The sequence below is a fragment of the Acomys russatus genome, chromosome 32 (assembly GCF_903995435.1).
Source record: "Acomys russatus chromosome 32, mAcoRus1.1, whole genome shotgun sequence".
NCBI classification, from domain to species: domain Eukaryota; kingdom Metazoa; phylum Chordata; class Mammalia; order Rodentia; family Muridae; genus Acomys; species Acomys russatus.
Window position 1 is genome coordinate 27,343,951 of NC_067168.1, and position 20,398 is coordinate 27,364,348.

The 20,398-nt window shown below is 37.5% G+C and overlaps 1 protein-coding gene across 3 annotated transcripts in view; it reads left to right on the forward strand.

The window, feature by feature from the left end:
* The window catches only part of Stag1 (stromal antigen 1), a 312,401-nt gene that overhangs the window by 69,597 nt on the left and 222,406 nt on the right, over positions 1 to 20,398 (forward strand). For all 3 annotated transcript variants that reach the window (XM_051140150.1, XM_051140149.1, XM_051140148.1), the window contains 2 exons: positions 5,961 to 6,062; positions 14,060 to 14,162. In XM_051140150.1, coding sequence (XP_050996107.1) covers positions 6,034 to 6,062; positions 14,060 to 14,162 — 132 coding nt within the window. In that variant the 5' untranslated portion in view covers positions 5,961 to 6,033. The remainder of the gene's footprint in view (positions 1 to 5,960; positions 6,063 to 14,059; positions 14,163 to 20,398) is intronic.

Genomic DNA, 20,398 nt, shown 5'->3' on the forward strand with positions numbered 1-20,398 from the left:
ATATCTAATTCATTTGCTTATTTAAATTTCCAATCCTAGGATCCTGCTAAAATTTGTGAATGGATTATTTCTTTTTTTCTTATTCCAACTTATTTATTTATTAATGTTATTTCCTAATTGCAGCCCCTCCTCCCTCTCACACACCTCTTCTCCCCATTCTTTCCTCACCTCCTCAGAGAATGGGGAAGCCCCCCCATGGGTACCAACTGCCCTGGCACATTAAGTCCATGCAGGACTAGATGCACCCTCTCCCACTGAGCCAGACAAGGCAGCCCAGTTAGGGGAAAGGGATGCAAAAGGCTTCAGAGTTAGAGAGGGCCCCTGCTGTAGCTGTTGGGAGAATCACATGTGAAAACCAAGCTGTGCATCTGCTACATATGTGTGGAGGTCTAGGACCAGTCTATGTGTGCTCTTTGATTGTTGGTTCAGTCTCTGTGAGTCCTCATGGGCCCAGGTTAGCTGACTCTGTAGGTCTTCTTGGGTAGGTCTTGACCCTCTGGCTCCCACCACCATCCCCCCAACTGGTCCTAGGACTCTTTGAGCTCTGTCTAGTGTGTCGCTGTGACTCTCTGCATCTGTTTCCATCAGCTGCTGGGTGAAGCTTCCCAGAGGAGTTAGGCTATGCTCCTGTTTACAACCATAGCAGAGTAACCTGTACCAGTCGGTTCAAGGCTATTCCCTACTTTCTCTAAGCTTGTTCATCTGTGTCTTCTGGAAATGTTTGGATTATTTGCCTCATATATATAATGTTTGAGATTCTTTAGGATGATTTTATATTATTAGTAAAACGGGCTACTTATTATTTTTTTTAATATATCTTGTGATGGTTTTTGTTAAAACTGGGTATCTTAAATATATATATATACACACCTATGTATTTCTTTTTCTATTCTTTTTAAAAAATTGAATGTCTATGATTTACACATCATGCACCAAAATCCCTCTCCTCCCCCCAGTAAAATAAAACAAACAAACAAAAAATCTTGTCATAGAAGCTGTAGTGTATCCTGCAGTATAGTCTTTTGTCCACATATGTTTATTTTCAGATGCTCATTGCTACGAGTCATAGGTCTGGTTTGAGGCCTACACTATCGTAACCAGATCCTCACTGGGATGCTGTCGGATATCCCGTTGTTGCCCTGTGTCAAGGAGATTCTTAATCTTTGAACCTGCAGGTCTGGCCCCTTAATGTGTTTCAGCAGTTCATACATGGGCTAGATGTTGGGGTAAGGCCCACTCAGAGCCCTGGATTCCTTGTCCTCAGGGCAGGACCTGCTTTTTGGCTCCTGTGTCCTCAGGGCAGGGCCTGCCTACCCACTCCCATGTCATCAGGGCAGGGCCGGCTCACCTGCTCCTGTGTCTTCAGGGCAGGGCCATCTCTCCGCTCCTGTGCCCTCAGGGCTGGCTCACCTGCTCCTGTGTTCTCAGGGCCAGCTCTCCTGTTTTGTGTCGTCAGGACCAGCTCTCCTGCTCCCATTCAATTCGCCAGATCGTTGCTGGCTGTCAAGGCCTGGATGGCCTCCTACTCTTGTGGGTACTGTATCTTGTGGGCCATCAAGCAGGTGGCATTTGGAGGCCCCTCAAAGCCTTCCTTGAGTAGCTCGCAAAAACCATTGATGTTAGCTCAGCTCAATTTCTTGTCCCAGGGAACTTGTGACTTGATTTGCACCTCCTGAGTCTGTGGTTCCATCGCGTGCTCCATCCGCCATGAGCCCCGGCCTAGGAGCTGCCCGTAGTATCCACCTCTGCATCATCCATGCTCTCACTGAGCATGGCCCCAGCCCGTGAGAGGAAGTCCATGAGGCCTGTGGTGTGGGCAGTGCAGTCTTCGCTTGGACTTGATCCAAAGAGCTCCCCCCCCCCCCCCAATGCGCTGGGCTGCTGCTTTTTGGGTTGTAGTGACAGCGGTGGTGGCCCAGGGTCCCTAGGAGCTCACCTACCTGAGCGTGGTCCTATGGTCCTGCAGCGGGAGGGCATGGACGATCCACATGACAGGATTTCCTTCTTTCTGGAAAACACCAGCACTGTATTTTGGAGCTCTCAGTATGGTCCTTTGGTGGCTGTGCAGTCACTGCTGTTCCGCGGATCAGACACAGTGTGGGATCGACGCCATCCTGAATGATCTCGCCTTGGGTATTTCTAATACATTGCGCTGTTTCCTCCCATCTCTGTTTTTGATAATGATACCTGTTGAGGTTTATGCATGCTTATTTTTCTTAAAGTATTTTTTAAAACAAAGATTGTCTTTTTTGACTACCAAATAAGTGATATGACTGGTTTCATTGAAGAACTGAAGCCAAAATGGAAAAAAAGGTGTTGTTTGCAGATTGGTTTATTAGCCAAGGTATTTATTCCTTCAATGTCCTGTTCACTTTAGAGTCTGCTTTTTTATCTCCATTTTTTGCTAGCATAAATTTTACCCATTATTGAGAGATGCAAGTTTATTCTCTTTGACATCAAGCAGGCACGCAGCTCTGGACATGTGTGTGTAGATGAGTCTTGAATGTTGTATTCAGGCTTTATTTCCAGGCTTGTTTCTTTGGTTATTTGCTGCTCATTTCATAGACTAGGGCTTCTTGGCATTTTTCAGTTGTCTAATTTTTATCTAAGAAAATGTATTGGTATATAACTTAGGCATACAAATCAAACATTTACTGATCATAAATTATAAAGAAATATATTTAGGTTTTTTTGTATACCTAATTTATTATTTTAAAATAGAAAATGAAGTTCACATACTGATATGGATCTTTCTTTGGTTTTACAGGATAAATTAAGTCTTAGTTGAAATTCTGATTCAGAGACCAGAGCATCTTTTATGGTTTTAGAGTTAATGAACATTTCATTTTTGTAATTATCAATGCTGAGAAATTCACCACACAGGAATACATAGTATAGAATAGCAAGATGTTGAGGGCCACTTAAAAATAGTTGCAAATTCTGCCTTAATTCAAAGCCAAAGATAACAGTTTTTAAAATAAAATTTAAATCCTCAACTCAAAAAGCAAAATTTTAAATTCAGACATAATTCAAGCTGAAGGTACACTCATTTGATATTTATGCTGTGGAATGATGGTAGGAAAAGATTAAATGTCTTTTCTTTACTTAATCACTATGTTTTTGTAACAGTAGAAAGTGCTGTATTTAAATAAAAAAAATTAATGCAGTTCATAACAGTTATAGTCTGGAGTCTGAACCAGGGTGTTTCAGATAGTGCATTGCGTGACATTCTGACAGTGCGTTACAAAGCGTATGTGTTGTATGTTTAGATCCAAGGCTACACTGGCATTGTACAACGCAACATGGGCAAGTACTGCCAGAAATACCTCAGATTTATTGCATATTTGCTTTTGAATTATATTTTGGTCATTGAATATTCAGGAACTTTCAACTGTTGCCAATTTTTTACAACTCTATATTCAGTTATGTGACTAACAGTTGGATTATGAGCCACAGTTTAAGAAGCTGGGTCATAGACTATCTCTTGTCCCATACAGCTATTTCTGGTGTATTTAAATCCGTTCAACAAATACCAGTTGTGGCGAGCTTTTCAAAATATATGGCTATCATTTTTGAGAACAAGGTCCCCGTGTTTTGCTCCCTCACACCTGCAAGTATACTAAGAAATGGTTTTGCTGCTCCCATTGACTCTCTATTCTGGGGATCAGGGATGGTAGGCAGAATTTCTCTTTTTCTAAATTTCTCTGTGAGTTTCTCTTTTTCTAAATTTAGGGTTTTTTGTTTGTTTGTTGTTGTTGTTAGATACTCTTTGTTGGTTTATTAGGTTCAAGACTCTGCAGTAGCTGATTTTGTGTGTGTGGGGGTGGGGATAAGGTTGATCTTTTTGTTAATTAACCACAATTACTTTGTAGGGAGAGGTGATTTTTTTTGTTGTTGTTGTTCCTCTATTCTGCTACTTTCTGTGTGTTACTCTTCTGTTTTTGTTATTTAGTATGTAAATCAGAGTTGACTTATTTTCTGTCAGCATTAAAAAAATATTTGTCTTCAGGCTTATATAGCTTCTATCAAGAAATCTGCTATAATTTGACCTCTCCCTGTTTGATGTGTCATGCACATTTAACTTCCTCTTAAGATTTCTGTATCTTTAGCTAGCTTTTTTTTTTTTAAGTAAATTTCACTATAATTTATTATTAATAAATGTTTGATTTACATACATGTTTTATATACTTTATATACATATAGACCTAGGTTTGTGTATATTTTCTTATCTGTAAAGGGGTTATGAATAGAGAAAATTTAAGAAACACTGAACTATAAACTTCTTTGAAAGCTACATCCTCCCTTTGTACCCATTTTTCTGTTTAAAATAGGACTGTCCTTTCTATTATTGTATTTTTTATTAAATATTTTTATTTTTTACATACACATTTACATTATTACACACACACACACACACACACACACACACACACACACACACACAAAACTACCTACAGCAAGAAGAACCATGAAATAATCAGGAATTATATAAATGTTACATTTTAGTGTTTTGGCTATTTGTATTCACATTCTTGAAGAAAACATCTTATACTTTGGAATATTCTGCTTTGAAATTTTCTGATATTTTATATTTTTAAAAACCACTGCTGGGCACTGATGGCAGACCTTTAATCTTAGCACTTGGGAGACAGAGGCAGGCAAATCTCTGTGACTTTAAGGAAAGCCTAGCCTACAGACAGAGTTCCAGGACAGCTAAGGCTACACAGAGAAACCCTGTCTCATTTCAGTGCCCCACCCCAGCTCTCCCCTTCCAAATCAGTATTTTTAAAAAGCTCTCATGTGTTATCTGTTAATATTTCTTGGCCTTGGCTGGGGAACTTCAGTTTTAGGTATATTTTTCTATTTGCTTTTGTATCATGGTCTTTTGTGGCTACTCTTGTTCTTAGTCTTGTGTGTTTTGTTCTTTTCAAAAATCAGGTAGGTTTTCAGAGAAATTTTAGTTTTTTGTGAATTTGTAGAGAAAGTAATGTAGGTACGTGATGTCCATTCTCCGTTCACCCGTCAGCTCAGAGCAGTGCACTTCTTACAGCTGTTGATCCTGCTGTGTTGGCACTTGTCATTACCATCCAAAGCCTGTCCTGCATTATGGTGGTGTTATATATCATATTGATTTTGACAAATGTTTAGTGACATCTGTTGTTTAGGAACATTTTGCTGCACTAAAATCCCTCTGCTCTGTCTGGCCATTTCGTCTGCACCCCGTAACTTCTGATAGTCACTGATTGTTAGGTTTTACCTTTTCAAGAATGTTATGTAACCAAAGTTATGCAATATGCAGCCTTTTCAGATGGCTTCTTTTATTTAAGTTTCTTCATTTCATCCCACGGCTTAATGGAGCAATTGTTTTTCACATCAAATAATATTTGGATATCAAAGTTTGTTTATCTACTCACCTTTCAAAGGACTTCTGGGTTACTTCTAAGTTTAATTACTTAGGAATACAGATAGAACAAACATCCTCGTCTAAGCTTCATTGTGGATGTAGTTTTTATTATTGTTGTTGTTATTATTATTATTTTTTTTTTCTTTCCCCGAGACAAGGTTTCTCTGTATTATCTTGGCTGTGCTGGACTCGCTTTGTAGACCAGGCTGGCCTTGAATTCAAAGTGATCCTCCTACCTCTGCCTCCCGAGTGCTGGGATTACATGTGTGCGCCACCACACTTAACTGCTGTATTTATTATTTATAAAGCAGGGCAGAAGAGGGAACCAGATCTCATTATAGATGGTTATGAGCCACCATGTGATTTCTGGGAATTGAACTGAGGGCCTTTGGCAGAACAGCCAGGCCTCTTAACCTCTGAGCCATCTCTCTAGCCTGTGGATGTAGGGTTTTAAGTACTTCAGGTAAATATCAATAGTGTTATCATAGGTGCTGTGGATTGATGTATTATGCTATATTCATTTTAGTTAAACATTTTTCTCTTTTTAAATTAACAGGCGTGCTTTTGAAGTTGTGTAACAAGGTTGGATTATACAGAACTTTCTATATTGTGGAATAACCTCTCCAGCAATGATTACTTCAGAGTTACCAGTGTTGCAGTAAGTATTATAGTTTCCTTTTTCTTTTAGAGAAACATGAATACAACATTACAGAATTCTGATGAGATTTCTCAAATGAGTTCTGTTATTGGGATAATGTATTTGAAATCCAAATAATATGGTATGGGATTGATCTGCCCATGAGTGTCTTTTGCTGTTGGAATGTTAGTGTGTTCCTGATATTGAATGAATCAGGTATTAATGTTCTTAATATCAGGAATCAGCCAGTTATAACCCTGATGTTGCATCCTATTTTGATAATTAACTTGGATCAGAGCTGCACTTATTTCCTGTATACTGATTCCAGTTTCTTGGTTATATGCTGTGATAGTAGCTGTATTGTTTGAAAAATCCAAGACATTCAGTTTCACTATTTAAAAGAAAACATTTGTTATTCATTTACTGTTTAAATTAATGTTCTTCATTTTATTTTAATTTATTTTATTTTACTATATTTTAAATTTATTTTAAATTGTGATTATTGTGGCATTCTGGTTTCTAGAAGAATCCCAACGTATCCCTTGCTGTGTGAATGTGAAATATCATTAGATTTGTTGGATTTGTAGGACAGACTTGGAGATGATGATGGTGATGGTGATGATTATGATTATTTAGCTTTTTGAGACAGGGTTTCTCTGTGTAGCCCTGGCTGTCTTTGAACTCAGAGATCCACCTACCTCTGCCTGCCCAAGTGCTGGGATTACAGACTGGAGTTGTAGATTATTATAGAATTTCTAGAAAATGCCACAGTCATGCATCAGCATCTATTGTTTCTTTTATCATTTTATCAAGATGTAAATTGAGCGTCCATGTATTTTAATCCTATGCAATAGTGATAGCTTAGTTATAAAAAAGGATTGTTAGTTTAAGCAGTTATTTCTTCGATTATAGTTCAGTTACAAATATCTTTTCCAGGAGTTAGCCTTCTCTCCTGGAAATTTTAAGGCAGAAAGCTTTGTTTTCATAAAGATTTAGAAATACAGGAAATAAAATTTAATTTTTTTCTATGTCTTTGCTCCATTCCTCTTTACTCTTTATTGTAGGCATACTGAGTTTGGAAGTCCTGCATAGTCTTTTTTTTTTTTTTTTTACTTTGTTCTTAAGAACTCTTGTTCTTACTCTTCTAGCTTATTTGTGCTTTATTTTAGGTATATGCCTGGCAGAACTGCTCTGATTATTTAAAGTTAGTATGGGTGTTCCTCTCTGCTCTTAAATTTCCATTTTTTTTCTTCCAGCCTTCACATAATGTTCTTTACCACTTCTTAAAATAATAAGCTTTTCGGTCATATTGTTGTATTCCCTGCTTATAGCATACTTACTAGACAGGTCCTCACATTAAGAACTGATAAAAATTGAAACAGACTTATTTAATTTATATTTTTACTTAAAGAGATTGTAGTGTTAATAGTTAGTATTAGGTATTGTTCTTTGTAACTGAAAAACTACAGAAAATTGCAATCTATAATATGTTCACTGGTACAGCATAGTGGTAATCTGAGATCTGGGTGAATGTCATTTGTTTGAATAACTCAGGTGGAAAGGGTATTCTTGGTTGAGATTTAATAAACCATTTGAGAGTATACACTTTTTGTGGTTATGTTTGCTTTATTACCTTGTTTAATCTACTTATCTAGTTATGTACCCTATTGTGTTAACTTTATATCATTTTGATAAAAATGCCTGGACCATTTCACTTAGGATATTTTTCCTCCATGTCCAGTTTCAGAGGTTTATCTTAGGATCAGTTGACTCTGTTGCTTGTGTGATCGTTAGGCCTGTGGTAGGGTAGTGGAATAGAGTGAAGTGCCTGATTGCTCCATACTGGCTGGGAAGCAGAAAGAAAGGGGAAGGGCTGCAGTCCCAGAATTTCTTTCATTGGTACGCCTCTATTAGGCTTCACTTCCTAAAGTTAGTCCTACCACGTCTCTTTAGTTTCATAGGCTAGTGACTCCACCTTTAAGATACAGGACATTGGGAGACACTCAAATCACAGAATTAATTCTTCATCTGGCTCCCTATGCCCATCTCATAGTGCAAAATGCATATAGTCCTTTTAAAATAGTTCCCAAAGGCTTTCCTGTTCCAGCATTGACCTTGTCCAGATTCAAAGTCTCCTATGAGGTACCATGACAAAATGAGTTGTAAGTCAAAAAACAATCACCTACTTCCCAAATATAGTAGCACAAGAAAAATTTTTATTCCAAAGGGACAAATAGGAAAACCAAAAGAAATTAGACCAAAGTAGACTAAAGCCCATCAGCAAAGCATTAAATCCTCTATCACAGTGTTTGTAATTTAGAGCAGATGGTAGTGTGTTATGAACCCCAAAGACCTTGGACAGTTGCTGTCTCTATGGCAACTCCTTTATAGTGATTTTGCTGGACCTGGAGCTTCTTCTATTTTCCTGGCATCTCTGACTTTTTGCTGTCTCCATTAAAGCTTCAGCTTCATCCTTAAAGCTTCCCTCACCACCTTGCCAGTGATTGCCTAAAAGGATTCTGAACCTAATGTTGACCGTCTCACCTTTCTGTCTTTCTTTTGAAATCTCCCTGGAAGCCTTCATGACTATCTCATTTTTGTGTAAGAGCAAACCCAGACTTAATGTGAATGATGACAGGGGTCTGCCACCAGTGCAACTGCGCTCCGTTTCCTAGGTAGCCCTTTGTAAGCTGTTTGAGCAGAGCCAACTAGGGGCTTCTTCTCCTCAAAGGACTATCTTCCTAGGCTGTCTTGTCAAGGGTGTGTGGGTGCCATGGGTAAGGAGGTTGATGCCTGAGATGCTAGTCAGGCATCTCTTGCTGCTACAGTGCAGTACACTTAATTTCTTTTTGATGGTGGTACTAGCAACCTCAGCAACACCCTCTTTAGTATATCGTTAGCCACACTCCCTTTTTCATTGAAGTGCCACCTTATTCAAGTCTTTTCTGATTGTGTTTGGCTCTCAATCATTAGTGTAAAGCTTGGCCAAAAGAAGCCAACGGTATCCATTACTGCTTCCTTAGTGCTTTGCTGCCTTTATTTTCTCTGCCAGAAGCCTTTATTTTTTCAAACTCAAGCTTAAATTTTTTATTTTTGTAGTAATAGTGATTTGAAGAAAATGAGAGAATAGGAAAGACAGAAAGGCCATTCTCCAGATTCATCATATTATATTCTTGGCTTTCTTAGATACTATAATTACTGAAGAATTTGTTTATTCTTAGTCTTGTTTATTATTACAAGCCATCTCAAAATATCTCCTTACTATATATTTATATTTTCTAAGTATCCTAGCCCTAGAGAGATATAGTATATAGAACTGACTCACACCTTGTTGTCATTGCATTTATAGGTATTAATGAACTAACCGTAAATATATAGTTAGTAGTGCTATGCAGGAAAGGCTGGGTATATTATGAAAACTTTAACACACTTAGCATTGTCCATGGGTGAAGCAGTCCTGAGAGCTAACGTGGGCCTCACACACGGTAGATGAGCAGGGACTCTACTACTTTGTACTACTTCCAGCCCTAACTTCTTTATTTAATAATGCCTCTAAGAAAAAGATAGTTGAACAGGTTTGAAGTGAGATGAGCCTGGGGAAGAAGGGAGGCATGTCTAGACTGAGGTAATGGCATTTAAAAAAAAAAAAAAGACTTAAAACCCCTTTGCCCCCCACATTTTATTTTCATGTTTGAGAATTGAGAGTTACATGAAATTGCGCTTGTGACTAAAGAGAAATAACAGTCATAAGATACTTCCAAGTCAGGTTAAGAATTGTCTCTCTTTTCTTCCCTATCAGTAGGATACAACTGAGGTTTCAGGAGGGTGGATGAAGAGAACATAATAAGATACATATAATTAAAAAACAACTGTGAATGCAATGTAGCAGTTACACCAGTAGAAAGGCCAACACTAGAAAGATGTGTTAGAAAGAATTTGTCGTATCTATGCCAAAGTTGCTAAGTTGAATGTTGAAGATTTTTTTAAGTTGATTTTTTTTATACTTATAGCTGATGTTCTGTACTTTTGCAGATGTGGCCCATTTATAGAGATTGAAAAGTAGCTGCTCAAAATTTGAATTTGTATATCAATGACCCACTATTTCTCCATATCTATCTTAAAGAGAACTTAGGAAATGTAATGTGACTAACTTGTTTATGTGGATAGCTGTCAAGTAGTTTTACAATGGTGCAAGACTGCAGTTATCCTGGGTAGTCATTGGTAGAAAAATATTTAAATAAAGTCTACACGCCTATGTTAACCTTTATGGAGCCCTGTGTATTTATCGTATGAGTAGTTTAGAATATATTTATCTACTTAAGACTTTAATGTTGGCATGCACGCACACACACACACACACAAATATGTAAATATCTATTGTATACACACAGAAAGTATTTTAGTAGGCTATTTAGTTTTTTAACATTTGGTTTTTTAAATGTATATTATGAGTGTTTTACCTTCGTATATGTATGTGTACCACATGTGTACTTGATGCTTATGGAAGCCACAGGAGGGTGACTCCCTTGAAACTAGAGTTACAAACAGTTGTTAGCCACCATGTAGGTACTGGGAACTGAGCTTGAGTTCTTCCCAAGAACAAGTGTTCTTAACCACTTGGCCGTCTCTCTCCCCATGGTAGTAGCCATCCATCAGACTGTTGTTGGTAGGCTCAGACTGAAGAGTTGAGGTGAGGAAAAGTACAGCTTTTTATTGTGTTCTTAAATCTTTTTTCCACTTTTTTGATGTTAAAGATTTATTTTACATGCTAATAAGGAAGCATACATAAAAAACAAGGCATACTAGACGTGGTTAACAGTATTCTGACTTTTTAAACTGGTTGTAATTGACAGTATTATTAATCAAATCATACAACACGATTTTTTTTTTAATTACTAAACTCTGTTGTTCCAGCACAAATTAATTTCTCTAATGGCTTACTATAAGATGGAATTCTATTCCTTCTGTAGTTCGTGGAGCTTTCTTTAATGTCAGAAGCCTTTAGCTAGTGCCTAGCCGAGATAAATACAAAACATTTACATTTCAATAGCCTCACATAGAAATACAAGAATTCAAGTTCAATTTGAAATTCAGCTGACTCTACCATGTCATAGATCTGTGTCTATAGATCAGTTTATCAGATGATCTCCTCATTTATAAAATTCAAATAGTAATATGTTTATCTTTTTAATGCATATGTTTGCTAATGCATATACTAACAGCAGTACATGCTCACCGCCCCCTCAAAAAACAAAACAAAACAAAACAAAAAACCCAAAACTTAAAAACAAAAAGATTACTAGCAGAGAGGTCTCACAAGGCCCTACTTTAACTTTTCCCAACAGTTACAGGTAGCTAAAGGCTACTAGGAGAGAGAGAGAGAGAGCTTGTGATACCTTGTGTCTTCCTGGAGGATTTATAGGCAGTTAAGTTTTGCTAGGGTGATGGCAGCTTACAGGGCCATTCCCCTCCTCATGGATGTAGAAATAGCTGACCTTCCTTTGCTGGGGAGATTTTCTTTTTGTCTCAAGTGGTTGTTATAGCTGCCTATACAACTGTCCATACTCCTGTAAGTAAGCCTGATTAAAATCACTGTTTCACCAGAAAAAAAGTTAAATTATTCCTCAAACATAGCTTTGTATTTACTCATTTATCTACTGCATGTGTCCACATCCATCTTGTAGTGCCAGAGTCTAGTCCAATCTAAAATCGTTACTGTGTGGTTCTTTAAGCAAAAGCTTCCTAGCCTTGATTATTATCCACATTATTTATATTTAAAATATATCTGGTATAATCCAAATACCAGATTACCTTTGAAGATTGAATGTTACTAGCACTAGTATATTAGACTGGCTTGCAGATGGGAATATGTAAAATAGCCAGCCACACAGAGGATATGGTAGAGACAGAGAGATAAAGGGAGGGGTTTTCCCCCTACTATTTTTTTCAAAGTCATGGCAATAATGGAACAAATGAGAGGTAGTTATTTTTATTCTGTTGTTCTATTAAGGTATTAAAATTATTTATATAGAAGCTTCATATTATGTGTAAGATCTCCAAAGGAATGCAATGCAATAAATATAGAATAACAGACTTTAAGAATTAAACTTTAAAGGAGGGATCAGTACAAAGAGAGAACCAAGACTGAGAAGACTATTAGTGACACAAAGGGAGAAATTTGTGAGTTGGACTTACTATTTGGGTATGTATTTTCCTGTTATTTCATTCTTAGTTTTCTGTAGACCTTTACAAATATTCTTGAGGTAGAATTCAGTGCTGTGTTGATTAGTCAGAATCAGAGCCTAGAATATTTGTGAATTTTAAAGCCAGCTTATTATAATATAGCTATTATAAATACAGTTAAATTAGGACTGGAGAAATAGCACAGAGATAACAGCACTGTCTGCTTGCCCAGAGGTCCTGAGTTCAATTCTCAGCAACCATATGATGGCTCACAGCATCTGTGTGATCAAATCTCCTCTTTGGACATGCAGGTGTAGATGCAGGCAGAGCACTGTATATATAACAAACAAACAAACAAACCTTAAAAAATAAAGTTAAATTATGTAAAGTTAAATGAAGTAAAGCAGTGTCTGGGATGACGGTGAAGTACAGTTACTCAGGGTTAGAATGCTGTGGTGAGCACCTGTGCTTGTACATGCATAGACATGTTAGGATAAAAGGAAAGAAAGTAAATCACATTAAAATAAGACATTCAAAAACCACCATTTCACAGTTAACTCATACATGTGATATAAATGGATTTCCCCTTTTCCTTTATTTAGAAATAAGTTTTAATGATATTCTGTTTATCAATTTCTAATGATGGAATGTTCACAGGTTGAAATTATTTGTACGAAGAGATCCAGCAAATGCTATATGTAATGATTTTGTTAATTGTAGGTTTAACAAAATGATAAATTGTTACTAATGTGGGTTAAACTTAAAGGTGCATTAGAAAGTCAGTTATAAAGCTTTCAAAGTTGGAAATACTGACTCAGCAAAGGAATCACTCAGCATTGACTACCAAGTGAAGTTCCAACAGGTGTCTCCTTCATTTCACTTTTCCTATTCATTAAAAAGAACACTAATAACAGTTTGAAAATAAATAAATAAGTCATTTCGTGACATGCAGTTGGCTGCATGGAATTTCTAGGCAAGAGGATTGTATTTTTATTATTGTTCATCAGTTTGTACTGTGAGTTTTCCAGATACTATTCTTTTGAAGAAGCACTTGTTAAACATTTACTAGCCCTCTTCCAGTTGGCCTCAGTGACAGAAACAAGATGGCCAAAGGCACATCATCTTTTGGAAAGCATCCTAATAAGACATACATGTTGTGCCGCCTTTGTGGCTCTGAGGCCTACCACCTTCCGAAGTCCGCCTTTGTGGCTCTGAGGCCTACCACCTTCCGAAGTCCACCTGTGGCAAATGTGGTTCCCCTGCCAAGTGCTAGAAAAAGCATAACTGGAGCTCCAAGGCTAAGAGATGGAATACTGGAATACAGTCGGGCCTGGGTGGGTGATGCCCCTAAAAGTTGTCTACCACAGATTCAGACACGGCTTCTGTCAAGGAACGCCTAAACCCAAGAGGGCAGCTGTAGCAGCATCCAGTTCACCTTGAGGATTTTAATCAGTCATAAAATAAATGCTCTGGTTTACAACAAACAAACAAACAAAGATTTACTAGTACACTACCTTCCATGATCCTGTAAATTTCCTCTCAAGCCATTTTTTTTTTAATCTTGAAGAGTTAGTTTTTTAGTCATGCTTTATATTTTAAAGAGCAGCTGTCATTTCCACATTAATTAATTTATTTTTGGGGTAGGATAAATTTTATCCAGTGCTTTGTGACATTGGATAGAGAGTATATATATTTTGGTTTACTGAAGTTTCTGAAAATAGAAATGTTAACTGCTGCTTGTCAGTGATCCCAGGGAAGGGAAGGGAAGTAGTAGAACTGAACTGTATTGTATTTATTTATTAATTTGTTCACTACAATAACCTGGCATTTTCTAGGGATTCAACTAATGAAACTACTGCCCATTCTGATGCTGGCAGCGAACTTGAAGAAACAGAGATCAAAGGAAAAAGAAAGAGGGGTCGTCCTGGCAGGCCTCCAGTATGTATTATATTTTGTCTTTATGCTTCAATGCTTTCCCATAAATAAGCTTGAAATAAGTTGTTTGTCAGTTCTAGTATTAATGCTGTTAAAATTTTATGGTCTTTTTCTTTTTCTTTTTTTCTTTTTTTTCTTTTTTTTAGTGACACAGCAGAGATTCTTGGAAGCTTAGTGTCAGAGATGGGGAATTTGTAGTATCTTTACTGTCTGTACTTGAATGCACAGAGGGGATGCAGTTAAGACATACTGCTCTTCACCCTCAACTTTTTTTCTTTTGGTAGCTCCAAAGTGTGCATTCTGATAGTAATATTTTAAAGCTCGAGGCAAGTTTTAATATATAGGCTTAATGACTCATGAGTTGAAAATTTAGAAGGGAGAAAGATATTCCTACTTTGAGGAGTATCTTTACAAACTCTATGAGTTTTAGTTACTATTTAAATGTAATAAACTTTGAGACAGTAACAATATATCAGGATGTTAAGATTTACTGTTCTTGTTCATATATGATCTGATTTGCTATTGTAGTTGTTTTCTGTTTTATGAAGGTTCCTATGAAAAATCTTAGCTTTCTTTATAGAAGACAGAGTAAGCTTTCCCTTATTTTCATTGCTGAGCTTCAAAAATTACCACTATTGCAGCTGAGGAGATATGTAGGGCAAGGTATAGGAGAAGGGTTAAAAACCTTCAGTGCCAATTAGTTTGTGTCTTTTCCAGTAACTTTATATTTAGCTATCTAGGATCCCTTTGAGCTTTGTTCTTATGGCATGTTGTAGAAACTTCACCACATATATGATACTTTTATATTGGGTAGGGGAAACTCAGTAAGATTTGTATGTGTTGGCATTCTTCTTGCCCGTACTTTGTATGGGCATTCCTTTCTCCAGACTGTGGAGCATCACCCTTTGTGTTAAGATGAGGATCTTAGGAGATTCTTCTGGGCAAGATGGGTAACAGAGGTTTTAATTTCTCTTTGTTGGCTAGATCTAAGACAGAAAGCTGAGAAAAATAGAGTTTTTGTGACTAACCTTAGGAATCAACCTACCAGATGCAATAAGTGAAAACAAAATATCACAATTGCAAAAGCAAACAAGTTAAGGGAATCCTTCCCCCCCTTTGTATCCTCATTCTCTTAATGCAAATAGAATCTTCCTCTTATAATTTATGGTTATGGTGTTTGTCTTAGTTACTGTTCTATTGCTGTGAAGAGAGACCATGACAAAGGCAACTCTTGCAAAATGAACATTTAATTGGGGCTTGCTTATGGTTTAGAAGTTTAGTTCATTACCATCATGGTGGGAAGGGCGCATGGCGGCGCATAGGCAGACGCGATGCTATAGAAGAGTTCTACATCTAGATCCACAGGCAGCAGGAAGGGGGGGTGGGGCGCGTGCTGGCTCGGACCTCTTGAAATCTCAACCCCCTACCCCAGTGACATACTTCCTCCAACAAGGCCATCACTACTCCAGCAAGATAGCACCTTCTAATTTTTTTCTAGTGCCACTCCATGGTGACTAAGCATTCAAATTTATGAGCCTATGAAAGCCGTTCTTATTCAGACCAGTACACTGTTGAGGTACTTATTGTCTACACAGGAAGAGGTAGATCTTTTTGTAGTGAATTTATTCAACATTAGTTTTTGAATGTGGTTGTTAATTTCTGTTTTGCTAGAATTAGTATTTTAGGGCCTTAAAACAAAACATGGGAGTACACAAGGACTGTGTACTTGCTTCCACTTGCCTGTATACTTTGTGACTGTATGACCTTTAAAGGGCAAAAATTGTGGAGAAAAACACGCTTTGTAGTCTTTATAATACTTGTTTGTTTGAAGAAGTGTTGCTTTGTAGTCTTTATAATACTTGTTTGCTTGAAGAAGTGTTTGTTCATATAGCTTTTCTTACACAAACATTTTGGGAAGAGTGAAGGAATCTTGTAATTAGTGTGCTGTTACTGGCCCTGCTGTCCCCCCCCTTAATAGTGTGACTCCCACAGTCACAATTGGGAATGGGGACAAGGCAGTGAGCACGGGCCAAAAAGATTTCTTGGGAGATAGTTTCAGTAAGATAGCTTGTTTAATTTGGGGGCGGGGAGGTGCCAAAGGCTGTTTAAACCTTTGGGGTGAGTGTAGGTCCGGGGAATGCCTTATTTGCATGGAGAATGTCAGGTGCTCCCTGGTCATGACTTTGTAAGGGGAGAGGAAGTTTAACCTTTAATCTGGCCTCTAGGCTACAGGACTGCTAAGGGTGGGAGAGAGGATATGGGAGACATGCAGGCCCAGAACAGGAAGGAAGCAGCCCTGTTCCTGCCTGCTGCTCTTAAGATGAGATTTGCTGGGTTTGGTCATCCCTTAACCTCACTGTTGCTTCAGCATGGCTCACCTGGCTCCCTGGCCCCATGTTAGTTTGAGACTGTTTTAGTTTCTCATGCTACCATGTGATTATTCTGAGAATATAGGCAGGTTGCCTTGCTTTTCTGGTATTCATGGAAATTTGTTGACCAATTAGAAAGTTTCACCTTAAAGACTATCATTTTCCTTCAAGACAAATAGACACCTCTTCAGCACAGTGTAGTATTATTAATTTAATTTTGATGTGTATACAGCCTAGCCTCTGCAGTATGCTGTTCTTGATTTAAAGTTTTGTATATCTATATGATTAACTCTTTTGTTGTGCCCAAAAGACTGGAATTTTTAATGGAAATGCTAATAGTAAATAATATATGTGTATTCTATGGTTATAAGAATGATTATATTTGAGTCATGTCAAAGATAACCTATCTTCAAGAATGATTAGACATCTATTACCCATTTTTGAGTGGTCTCAAATTTTGGTTGGTTCACATGTTTAACTATTTTTCATTACATTTCCATTCTTTCTGTTTTGTTTGTTTACAGTTTTTTATTTGGGGTGTGTGTGTGTGAGAGAGAGAGGGGGGACGGACGGACGGACGGACTGTCTTATGTATATGAACAAGCATGCCTGTGGAGGTCAGAGGTCAATTTGTTGGCGTCAGTTCTCACCTACTATGTGGGTTCCAGGAATGAAATTCAGAGATCAGGTTTAACAGCCACTACCTTTACGTACTAAGACTTCTTGCTAGCCTGTTTTATTTCTTTTTTGTTTGTTTGTTTTTCAAGACATGGTTTCTCGGTGTAGCCTTGGCTGTCCTGTACTCTCTTTGTAGACCAGGCTGGCCTCAAAGTCACAGAGATCTGCTTCCCTCAGCCTCCCCAAGTGCGGAGATTACGGTACCGTGCACAGCTAATTTTACATATTTATGGGAACAAAATGTGATTTTATTTTTGTATGTGAGTATGATTTGTGTACATGTGTGAATGAACTTGTTTATTTGTATGTTGCTGCATGTTTGTGCTTGTCTATTTCTGTGGGACATTTGTCCCTGAAATTTACATTGACAGTCTTCCTTAGTTGCTTACCACCATATCCACTGTGGTTGGGTCTTTCAGTTAAACCCAGAGTTTGTACATACATACTAGACTAGCTAGTTAGCTTGTTATCTCAGCTTTCTGAGGTTAGAAATTGAGGCAGGCCTCCTTGCCCACCCAGGGTTATATATGGGTTCTGGGAACCCATATATGGGTTCTGGGAATCAAATTCTGATCTTCAAGCCTACCTGGCAAGAAGATTTTATTTATATATATATATATATATCTCCATTCTTATTGGACATAACACTTTTATGGCATGCATGTTTAAATTTTTAATTATTTTGAATTATAAATGTATTGCAAATCTTTGTCTTCTTACTGTGTTACAGAACACTAGACTTAAGTCCTTTTAATTTTAATTTACCATTTAACTAATCAACTTTGTTATACTCCTCTAACCTTTTCCCAGCCTCTGCTAACCATTGTTCCTCTCTCATTCTGAGGTCTTGTGTAAGCGTGCATGCGTGCATGCGTGCATGTGTGCATGTGTACGTGTGCTTGGTTTTTTTTCACTTGATAGACTAATCATTCCACATTGATTCTTACTGTCAGAAATGGCAGATTCTGGTCTTTTTAATGTGGTATACACACTGTGTTTTGTTAGTAGATGCCTAAGTTGATTATATATCTTGATTTATTACGGGTAATTCTATATTATACATAGGAGTGTTGTAGATGTGTTTTGAATATACTGATTTCTTTTTCTTTGAATATATATTTAGTAATAGATTGCAAGAAATTTCTATACTATCTCTATAATGGTTGTTCTGATTTACATTGCTTCTATAGTATATGAGAATTTCCCCCTTTTTATATATTTTCATTAGCATAGGTTATTTTTTAATTTGTTAGTAATAGACATCTATTGGGGTGAGAGGATATCATTTTATGGTTTTGACTGGCATTTCCTCATTGATGACTCATAATAAATATATTTTCATTTACCTATTGATTATTGATGTCCTTTACATTTTATTTCTGTCATTTGTTTATTTTTAGTTAGTATCATTTTGAATTTTTTGTATAATTTATTTATTAGTCCCATGGTTAGCAAATAGTTTCCCCTTTTGATGAGATGTCTTATTGTTCTTTATTGGTTCCTTTTGCTACATAGAAGCACTTTAGTTTGACATGATCCTGTTTGTTGTACTTCTGTTATATGTGCTTTTGAGAGCTCTCCCAAGAAGCCTTCCCCTTACTATTGTTGGAGGTTGTGTATCCAGGGCATGCACCCTTGAAGAAAACTAACTCCCTTCGACAGCAGCTGTCACCTACCAGTAGCTCATTAGCTAGGGGCTGGACTTCATGCCACTTCCATTCTCCATGCAAGATTTTCTTTTGGGGCGGCGTCTTAATCCTGCACAGGCTTTGTTCATGTTGTCTCAACTGCTATGAATATATGCAACTTCCCTACTGTGTCTAGAAAATACTGTTTCCTTGTAGCCATCCACCACATATCGCTTTGTACAGTCTTCTGCTCCATAGTCTTCCATCATCTTAGAGCCTTTGGTAGAGGTGCTTGAACACTGCAGTTTCACTTTGTCTGCACCTTGTCTCTGTGTTAATTGACATCTGCTGTGGGGAGGGGGGAAGCTCTAATGAGGGCGTGTACTAATATGGGGGTATAATGTTTTAAATGATTAGGAGTTGGTTTAATACTGTGTCCATTTATCAGAGTATTAATTAGTAGTAGGTTCTTCCCTAGAGTATGTAACCTGCCTGGCCTCAAGTTATTAGCCTCAGCAATGATGCCAGCTATAGATTTCAATTGGTGGAGCTATGTCCATGTCACTGTTGTTATCAGTGGGCATGTCTTGCCAAGCTGGGTCATTTTTGTAGCCCACAAGGTTCAGACTTGGGTAATATTGGTTACTTCTCTTCTCTTCTATTAGTTTATATAGCACCTTCCAGCACTGTGGAAGCTAGCCAGTAGGGATAAAACTTCTGTGTCTGTACCAGCTTGATTTCTCCTTGTTCTAAGACTTAAGTATAATCTGTTTTCAACAGTAATATCTTACTTTTAAGTTTTGGTGGATAATCAAGAACACTGACAGTAGCCTGTAATATTTATATTTAAGTGGTGCACTTGCCAATAGCTCCAGAGGAGAAAACCCATTCCTGGCACTGGTCTTTTTATCTGTTATCCTGTGGTGCCTAGTAGGGGCATTATAGGTAAACTCCATTTAAACTCTCTCTATATGTGTATTTATATATTTTAGGAACCTTCTATAGTAGGAGGTTTCCATAGGAAAATCTCAGTGTGTCTTTAGTGTTAGTTTTATTCCTCCTGTCTTCCCATCATCTTTCCGCCTTTTTATCGCCCTCTTCATTAAATTCTTCCCATACCATTATTCCTCTTTAACACATTGCTCCACTTTGTTCTGTCTCTCCTTCCTTATGTACACCCACCCCTCCACAGCCTTATTAATTTTCTGACCTCTATGAGTATTTCAGTTGTAACACATATTACCTGAAGATTCAAGGTTAACTTCTGTAAATGAGAGAAAATGCACATTTATCTTTCTGAGTTAGGATTATCTTATCAGAATTATTATTTCCAGCTCCATCTTTAATTTCAGTTTCTAACTGTTGAATAATACTCCACTGTGTAAATGCACCTTCTGTTCATTATCCACTCTTCAGTTTATGGCTGTTTCTGTTTTTAAGTATTGTGTATAGAACAACAATAAAAATGGATGGTCAGATATCTTTATAGGAGGATATAGAATTCTTGGGTTATATGCCTATGGGTGGATCATGTTGTAGATTTATTTCTAGCTTTTTGGGGGAA